The 9,871-nt window shown below is 45.7% G+C and overlaps 1 protein-coding gene across 7 annotated transcripts in view; it reads right to left on the bottom strand.

Moving 5' to 3' along the window:
- TSNARE1 (t-SNARE domain containing 1) overlaps positions 1–9,871 on the bottom strand; it is a 518,176-nt gene that overhangs the window by 224,642 nt on the left and 283,663 nt on the right. For all 7 annotated transcript variants that reach the window (XM_025208583.1, XM_025208579.1, XM_025208585.1 and 4 more), the window contains one exon: positions 3,718–3,787. In XM_025208583.1, the coding sequence (XP_025064368.1) occupies positions 3,718–3,787 (70 nt within the window). The remainder of the gene's footprint in view (positions 1–3,717; positions 3,788–9,871) is intronic.

The raw sequence follows: 9,871 nt of genomic DNA, 5'->3' as shown, positions 1-9,871 counted from the left end.
CCTACACAGACGAGACCTTACATGCAGCATGCGTATGAGACAAAATGTGCGTGTGCACGCGTATGAACAGGAGTGCAAGAAGCTAACAAAATAAGCCAATTCTTACACCGTTCCTGTGCTGGCTTGAGCACTTTATTCTGCATGGCCTTTCAACAGCTGCAAGCATTATGGAACTGACTTCTTGTGAAGTCCTCCCTTCCACACCCCCTCACCTCCCCTTATTCCCAACACCACCCTCACGAAGCAAAGATAAAACCAGGCCATGTGGCAATTTTATTGTCCAAATAAAACTCTACTCAAAGACTACTGTACTCGTCGTAATAGCAAAAGCGATAAACCAGCCACATGTTCACTCATTGCTGCCTCCGTCCCTTCTGGGGTAGAGGGCACTTAAGGGGAAACATGGGGGAGACAGCACCCAGGCTCAGAGATCTTTTTTGAGCAGTTAACCAACAGGATGTTGCTGCATGCGTAGGTTGTGCATTCTTGCCAGCTCTTAGGAATCACAGAAATTGAGTGTCTGCAACAGTGGTGCCCAAACTTTTTGCCCCGCCGGTCAGGTCCACCTGCATGAAGCATCCAGCCGGTGGGTTCAATCCAGAATGCAGAGCCAGCATGGTCGGGGCTGGATCAGGCCACAGGGGGGTGCAGGGTCCAACCCTGATCCATCTGCCGGGAGGGGGGAGAGTGTAGGGTGGAAGCGGGGCAGCCCAGCCCTGATCTGGAAAAGGTGCGGGGCAAAGGGAGTTCGGGGGGTGGGAAGCAGCCAGGCCCTGATTGGAATACATAAGGAGGCGGAGCTTCTGAGCCTCAATCTGGATGTGTGGGGTGGGGAAGATGAGCAGGCCAGCCTGATCTGGACAAGTGGGGGGCAGGCCAGGCCCTGATCCCGTTGTGCAGCAATGGCCCAGGCAGGGCTGGATCCAACCCACAGAGCTGCCACTTCTGCCCGTTTTTCTCACCCGTGGGGATCCTCGTGGGTTGGATGCCGTGACTCCATGGGCCAGACCTGACCAGCACTCCTGCTCTACAGGACAGGTGTTATGGGCACAGCTCATTTTAAGTCCCTGTGGACCTAGGCCTGCCCTCAGCACTGTGCCGTGCCCTCTTAGCAAATCTGAGACAACAGTGAGCACAAAAAAAAAAAGGAGTGGGGTGGGGGGCAGAAAGCTTCTGCTGAATTAGGGGCTGCACGCCTTGCTTCCTACAAACCAGGGAGTTCTCCCCTGCTCTGAAGCAGCAGGACACCCTTCCAGAGTCACAGGAAGCTGCGAGGTGCGGAGTTCAAAGTTACCCTATTTCCGAAATTAAAAATGAAATCACTGACTGTCACTGCTGAGTAAAGCACGTATTTACAGAGTATACCAGAATTACACAAAGCAAGGAGAAGGATTGTAATGCTTTGAACAAGTGAGAACTGTTTCTTTAAAAAGAATTTAAAGTCCTCCAAATACCATTACGGCTGTAGGTACAGAAAGTTATCCTCGGAATAGGGGGTTTCCAGCAGCCAGAAAAGCATTTAATCTTGCAGCGAAACTCTTAGACAAGCACCTTTGTCGCTCACATAAATCTTTATTAGAAAATAATTGGAGGAAAAAATCAATTTGTATGGACAATGGTGTTTGTTTTCTGGATGTTAATTATTCATTTTCCTGCTCTATTACAGGACCCATGGGAGCACAGGAGGAAGACGGGGGACTAGGGAGAGTCAAAACAGTGGCAGGACATTGATGGCAGTTCTCCTGTCGCTGGGGTGAGAAGGGAGGATGAGGAGACTGCCTGAGGTACCAGGAAGAGGTGTGCATTGCTGTGTACATCAAAAGGTGACTTTTCAACCTGAAACCACCACACACATGCAGAAGTAGAGAGGAGTTTTAAAGTTAAAAGACAGACTAAAAATAAGATTTGATGCATTTTTCATCACAAGATATTGGGGTCAATCTTCTGGTCTTCGGGTGTCTTGGGCTGTACTGGGTGTGTCTAGGGCTGCGTACACACATTCAAATGATCTGGGAGAATACATCTAGGTTTGTTTTCCTGGCAGAAAAAAAAAAAAAAAATACCCAACAGACACCTGACCAGACCTTTAAATGCTGAGCCCGTGGAGAACAGACAGCTTACAGTGCTGCTCATGTGCAGCCAGAGGGAGAGGGAGCACAGGCTCCCTCAGTCTGCCTCGAGATAGGTGGCAGCAGTGCACAGGGTAGCCCTGATTGGTTGCTCAGGGTCAGCATCCATCTTCCTGTATCACAATGTGGGGATTGGGAAGGGGAAGTGTTTGCTGGAGCAACAAGAGCCCAGTGAGTAACACAATATCTCCTGGGCAGGATAGGGGGAGAGGAGGAGCAAAGCATCATGGGATTCATGAGGACTATGCTATGGCTTCTCTCAGAAGAGAATGCGTACAGACATTCATTCTCCCAAGATCAACTCCCCTTAGAGTGATTTAACACTGACTGTTCCTGGGGTTTGGTTGTTTTTTTTGTTTTTTTTTTCCTCCAAGAGAGGGCATTTTTACTTTGGGAGAAAAATCCTGAACATGTGAACACTCATAGTTTCTCCTGGGAGACAAATGACTTTCCCAGGAGTCACTGGATATCCATACATGACTTAAATTAGAGCCACATCTGTGTTAGAAGAGAGGAGGTTAATCACCACCACTCTTCCAAACATGCTAGGTAAAAACAAAGCCAGAATGGCATCTGCTGGACTGAACAGTTCAATATACCCACGAGCCAAGCATACCTGCCTAGGTACAGCCAAGTGTGCAAACTACCTCTAGGAAGTACACAGGAGCTCAATGTACCTACTTTGGCTGAAAAGTTCAGCGGCACACCCATATGTTTTATATGGGTGGAACATCCACAGAAAATAGCAGCACGGCAGGGGCAGGGAATAAATCAGTGAGCCCTTGAGGGTTTCAGAAACTACTTCTGCCACTTCTTCCTTCTCTAGAAGGGCACTGGCTGTACTACTGGACCTTGAAGAAATGCAGAAGTAGAAAAAAAGGACCCTTGGGGCATTCTGGGTTTCCTCATCATTGAGATAAAATCACGAAAGGGAACAGAACCAACGTTTTGTCCTCAGCTTCACAGGGCCCCCCATGGCAGCAGTACTGAGTTCAAGCACGGAGGGTGGTGAATTTGTTAGGCTGACTGCTAAAAATGTTGAAGTTTTAACATCCTAATTCACTACATACAGGAAGGTCATTTTAATTTTCTGATTAGTGCCCATATGGTGAAAAGTAACAGTGTCTGTGTAGGGATGTGCGAGAGAAAGGCCAGCAATTTTTATCCACCAAAAGCAAGACATAACTTACAATTCTTTTGATGTGTGTAATTTTGAGGTGTAGTGTCCCAGGCCAGTTTTCTCCCTATAAATATGCCATCTCCCTATTCCTTCCCTCTTTCCTCCAACTTGTTTGGTTGCCTCTGGCAAGGGAAACCTCTATCGGCTTCCAACTCCAGCCATCTCATTCACACTAAACAAAATAGCAAGTCTGGGACGAGCAATCATTTTCCGTTATCTACTTACCTTCCTCCTCAACCCAAAAACCAGCGCAAGGGAAGCTTGATAAGATAAATGCATTTCCAACCATCATGAATCACAAGCATGAAGAAACACAATAGAGAAAGGCTGGTGAAAAGTTACCGAGGGTGCAGGGATAGATGAGTAAAAGATAAAAGAGAAATCTGTAGCAATACAGTACAGACTCACAGTCCATCTCGCAGCTCTTGTGTATCGTTTGAGGTCCCCAGGGATCTAAGGCTTCTTTCCAAGGAAGTCACTGTCAACAGGAGAAAAAGAAAAGACAAAGAAATAGCATTTTGTTCCAAAAAAAGAAAAAGGATTACATGCTTTAAATGGATTTTCCTTCACACTGTTGTATGGAGCAACTAACATATGGGCAAATGAACGCACAGAAAAATGAGACAAGAAAGGCCAAAGTCTGGCAAGTCACTTCTTCACCAGGGGAAGTTGATCAAGTGCAATACGAGCACATGGCATACAAGAAGTGTTGCAAGTGTTTGCTATTTGTGCACTGCCGTAACTGTAAATGGGCATTTCCAGCTTCCAAGTTACACTCTGGGAAGTCTCAGTGGCAGAGCCGTTAGAAATTAAAGTCTCAAGCTCATAGATATCTTCTGTGGGAAGTTTCCAAAAGAGATTTTGAGAAGGTGCAGAAGGCAGGTGAACTTAAATTAACGATCAAAGTCTAATAGATGGGATGAAAGAAGGAGAACGTACATAGTACAGGAAGGAGAAAAAGGGAGTAGCGTGGCAGAGAGATATAAATGAAGGGAAAGACATGAGATGTGGAAGGGAGGAAGCAAAAACAACTCCTGAAGGAACTGGGCTTATTTACTCCGGAGAAGGCTGAGAAGGGATTTAATAGGGTGGGTCCAAAGAGGATGGAGCCGGACTGTCCTCAGTGGCGACAGGTGACACAACAAGGAGCAATGGGCTCAAGTTGCAGCAAGGGAAGTTGAGGTTGGATATTAGGAAGAATTGTCTTCCTAGGAGGGGGTAAATCACGGAAACAGGTTACCCAGAGAGGTTGTGGATTTTCTACCCTTAGAGGTTTTTAAAACCCAGGTAGACAAAGCCTTGGCTGGGATGATGTAGCTGGGGCTGGTCCTGCTTTGAGCAGGGGGTTGGACTAGATGTGACCTCCTGAGGTCCCTTCAACCCTCATTTTCTATGATTCTGCAAATTCCGGAGAATCTGGAAATCATGAATTACGTGATCTCCATGTGACAGACAAACAGGCATACAATAAATGGCAGGGGGTGGAGGGACTTATTGGCTGTAGTTGTGTCGGTCTAAGGACATAGGAAGGCAAGGTTCTTTGGGTAGACATGATATCTTTTATTAGGCCAACTAAATGGTTAGAAAAAAAGTTCTTTGCAAGCTTTCAGTCAGGCATAGGGAGACTCTGCTGATGGTATGTGTTCTCCAAGGTAGAAAAGAAGCTAATTGACACCAAGCATGTCTGTGAAAATGCAAATGAGTGGAAATTATGAAGAAAATGGGTAGACAGGAGGGGAGGGGAGGAAGGAAGGGAAATGTATGAAGAAATGTAAGTGGTCAGCTGGAGGCAGGTTACCTGGGGTATCAGATGTCAGGCAGGTTGCAGTGTGTCATCAATCCAATGTCTATATTAGGTCCATGATTTTTTGTATCCAGCAGATTTATGAAGTGAAGGCTGTAGGCTCATCTCCCTATGCCTGACAAAGGGTGTTTGTGCCCGAAAGCTTGCAAAGAACTTTTTTTCCAACTATTTAGTTGGTCTAATAAAAGATATCATATCTACCTGAAGAACCATGCCTACAAGAAATGGGAGCACAGCAAGAAAGGTGCTATTGGCAACCCTGAATGATGTCCATTGCACCCTCTGGACCCATAAGCATGGTCTGCTACCATATCTGGCCCTGAACCAAATTATCACAACCTCCAGTATGTTTGCAACAGGCACCATTGGTAAGCATCTACTCTGAATGTCAGGCTTGCAAGACCACTGGCACTCAAGTCAATGGCCTTTTTCACCTTGAATTCTGGGCACTAACTTTACGTTATAACACTAGACATCCTGCCGGGGCTGAAAGTCCTGCTGATTCTACATGCTGCCACATACATACTTTTTTAAACTCTTTTAAATCATTAAAAACATATAAAGGTAAATGTCACAATTCTGGTGCTATCAGATTAGGCCAGAGACCCAAGGGAGGTGTAACTGCCAATAATCCCAGGCTGGGCTGCCTGCTAAGGTCCCTAGGAGACCCTGAACATCTGCCAGCCCCAGGCCCTTGCAGAAGGGGTGCCGTAGCTGCATTGCAGGTCTCGATGGGTGACAACCTGGCCATCTCTATACCCCAAGCGGTCTTTTTTCCTACTGCTATACTGTATGCATTCGTTGTCATCAGCCCATTCCCTTGATAGTTGTCATTTGCCCGTTCCCTTGGAACTGCCAGATCAGATCAGATCTGCATAGTGCAATTACCTCCATAGCCTCTGCTACGTTACCCAACATTGATGCTTCAGAGGGAAGTGCAAACTGCTGGTACGAGGGGTTAAGTTTATGGTAGACATAAACACGCTCACTCCTTTCTTCTCACCTAGTCCTGCTCCCTTCCACTCTGCTCCAAACTGAAGGCTGCAAACATCTCCGTACAGTCTTCAAATGCACTGAAGAATGCATGTCATCTTCATGTATCTTCATGCATTTTTCATACAAATCATTCGGCCAAAAATCTCAGGGACCTGAGTTCTGTCCTTGGAAGAACCGAAGGAAAACCAAGACTGCAGGATTTGGTGCACTGATTTAACCCAAGAACCTAGAAAAGGAACAGGTTTCCCCTCCACTGCCAGCTCAGGGCATGGTTGTGGTCCTGGATAAGGAGTCTGGGAATGGGAGAGTAACAACCCTTGGTACTCAATACGTACAGCTCCTTCCGTCCAGGTTACCCACGGGCGTTGCTGACCCACCCCAACAAATGCACAGTGTGACAGATGAGCACTGTAACTGAACTGGGTGGGTGAAACTAAAACCAGACCCAGGGCTGGGATGCCTCCCCTCCCCACCTCCCCACTTTCTCCCCCCAAATCAGGGGCTTGAGCCCACGTCACTCTCTTAGGTGACCAGTGATGCTTTTTAAATTGGTTGGTCAGCATCAAACAACACCTGGCCTTCACTGGATCTCAAAGGTGATGCCAAAAGGGCTATATAAAGCTGAGATTCCCCAGGAGGTGGGCGACAGCCATGTTAAGTTACATACAGCAACTGGAACATCTGCAGCTCTCTTTCTCTCTCTCTCAGGATGCTGAAGTGAGTAAACTACTTGGAACTTATCTAGATATATAGCTGACTGTAATGTAGAAGCAGATCAAACAGATACTAAGCTGCCACAGTTTGCTCTGGGTTATTCTTTCATACTTCCCTATCCTGTACCCTTCCTCAAGCCTATCCTCTTTAACCAATAAAGCTCTCCACTATAACAAGCATGGTGGACTCACTGATGAGGGATTGGGGCAAGCCTTAAAACTCCCTATGCTCAGCCGACTCAGGGAGGCTAATCTTTGTGCTTCAGGCTAAAGAAAGCAGCCCAAGTTCTCGCAGTGGGTCAAGCATCCTCAAGACCTACAAGGCCTGTGTACCGCAAGGGGCCCAGGGCCCAGATACAGACCAGACTCCTGGGTGGTGGCAGCAGTTACCCTAGGCTTGTGAGTGTGCTTCAGGAAGGGGGTCAGCCAGCTGTGAGGGACCCCAGGGGAGGCACTAGGAGCTTGGTAGGTGGATGGGCACAGTGAGGTGGGTGGCTCAGCATGGGAGCACCCCCTACTGGTCCACCACACCCCCCAAAAAAGCAATCATTATACAGTTAATGGCCTCCCTCTAACCACTAAGAGAGGCTTCTTGTTTCTTAGTGGGTCTACCCCACCATGCCTACAGCAAATAGGCCTGAACACACATCCTTCTTCTGGTTTAGATACCTTGCATCTTGGCCCCGCTTGCATCCAGCTGACATGACCAATCGTTTTCTTATCTCAGTGCCTGGACAACATATCCCAGCCTTTTGTTTCCCTCTGTCAGCTTTCTTCCATGCCTCATCAGTGAATTTGGCTTTGCTTCCCACACCCATCAAAACTTATCCTCTGTTTCCTTGTATGCTACCAAGATGGTGAAGGTGTTACCCTGCACCGCTTATTTGCTAACTTAAAAAAAAAAACCCTTCATCCTTACTCCTGTGCTGTCCTTCTTACAAGGAAATAACTCCCTGAAGAGATGCACAGAGCCATCCCATGTTCTTCAACACCTTTCTTACAACTTTCAATTGTCATGATGTCTACAAAGAACTTTAAAAAGGTCAGGACACTGGAGTGACACCACTACTGCTCACACTGATAACCAGGGATCCTGGTTTTCTCCGATTAAAAAAAAAAATAAATCCTAATTTTTGGATATAACCCCCCCCCCTCCACATTTTCCCAGGTTTAAAATGAAACGCCATATATGGCGTTTCATTTTAATTTGGGGTTATTTTTTATATCCAAAAATTGGGATTTTTTTTTTTTTTAAATCAGAGAAAAACAGGATCCCTGGTTATCAGTGTGAGCAGCAGTGGTGTCCACCAATGCCCTGACCTTTTTTAAGTTCTTTGTAGACATCATGACAATTGAGAGTTTTAAGAAAGGTGTTGAAGAAGAATGCCATATATAGTGTTTCATTTGAATCATGGGGAAATGTGGATGGGGGGGGTTATATCCAAAAATTGGGATTTTTAAATATATATATATATGTGTGTGTGTGTGGCATTTCACTTTAATCACAGAAAAATGTGGATTTTGTGTTATTTTTTACATCTGAAAATTGTTTTTTCTTTTGGGTTTTTTTAATCAGAAAAAAAAACAGGATCCCTGGTGATAAACAGTATGGACTCCTTGGACAGACTTAACACATCCAGCATCAAATGATAGCTGCAAGGTAACTATTACATGGCCAAGGTCCTGGAAAAGTTTAGCAAAACCAGCATAACTGTAACCGTGTTCCCTATAGGGTTAAAGCTACACTGACTTAATACACTTGTCTCACAACAGGAGCATTCAGATGCAACAGTGATTGGCACTGTAATAGTTGCTGCCCACTTCTAGCAGCAACTCTCTGTCCTTTTTTAAAACCTTTAGTTAGACTGCAGGGTATTTAGGGTGCGGCTGTCGTCGTGTCATATTTGTACAGCGCAGAGCACGCACTGATTTTGTACTTACAACTGGATGCTACCATGACGCCAGCTATAGGAATAGCCTTGTTAATCCATTCCAGATTCAGCTCTGTAATAGTGAGGGCAAGTGAAGACAATGCCAAACAGACAACAAAACCCCACGGGCAAGAATGCATGTCCAATTCTCCCCATGCAGCCAGCTGTGGAGAGCAGAACGAGGTATGCTCCATGCTCTGCTCCCAGGATTAGCAGTTGTTTTGGTCCCCAATCTGTTGTAAGCAATCATGCCTTTTAAAACTAACTGCAGTGACTTCAACAGGGCAAGACTAACAATAATAAAAACGCATAGTTTTAACAGTGTACGGGGGGGGGGCTCATTCACATCTTATTCCTTATCCATTCTTATGTGCTACCACTTAAACATACAGGAAGGTACACTGGTTCTTCAAGACCTCCAGTAGACAAGTCTGGATGAAGTTATGGCCTTGCTGGAGTGGTAAGATCCGGAGTACTTGCTCTCCTAATTATCGTTAATCAAAGTTAAAGGGTGAGTTCTATGTTCCAATGTAGGCTTCTCATTGCAATTGCCTAGGACTCCCTCAGCTAAATTTCTGTCCATGTTTTGTCTCATATAAAATGGTACTTTTTACCAACACTGCCAACAATTATTTTAGAAAGTTTGAGCCTAAGAAGTTCAAGTGCTTTTGAATTATGCAACTGCAAGGAGAAAAAAAAGCTGGAACATTTTTTTTTTTTCTTTCACATGCTCCCACTAGAATAGTTGCAGTTAGAAACTTGGCTTCCTTCTCATTGCACAATGACTTAAGAAAAATCAATCCAGCACTTTGAAAAGTTAACCATGAGAACCGTGTATCAACAACATAATTTGGCCTTTAATGTGTGTGCTATTTAAAGTTGTTATACTATGCTTATATATATAACGATAACTATATTCTAATATAATAAAAGCCTTACCACTCCCATCTGTCTGTCCATAATGCTTGGGGGGGACGGGGGGGCTGGGTAGGTGGGAGGTGTGTGGCTGGGTGGCTGTGGCATGTGGCTGGGTGGCTGGCTGTGTGAGAGTGGTGTGTGGCACATGGCTGGGTGCGTGTGTGTGTAGTGTGTGGCTGGGTGGGCGTGGCATGTGGGGG

The sequence above is a fragment of the Alligator sinensis genome, unplaced genomic scaffold, assembly GCF_000455745.1.
Source record: "Alligator sinensis unplaced genomic scaffold, ASM45574v1 scaffold326_1, whole genome shotgun sequence".
Taxonomy (NCBI): domain Eukaryota; kingdom Metazoa; phylum Chordata; order Crocodylia; family Alligatoridae; genus Alligator; species Alligator sinensis.
Note: the sequence above shows the minus strand (reverse complement) of the source record. Positions and strands in the feature narration are given on the sequence as shown.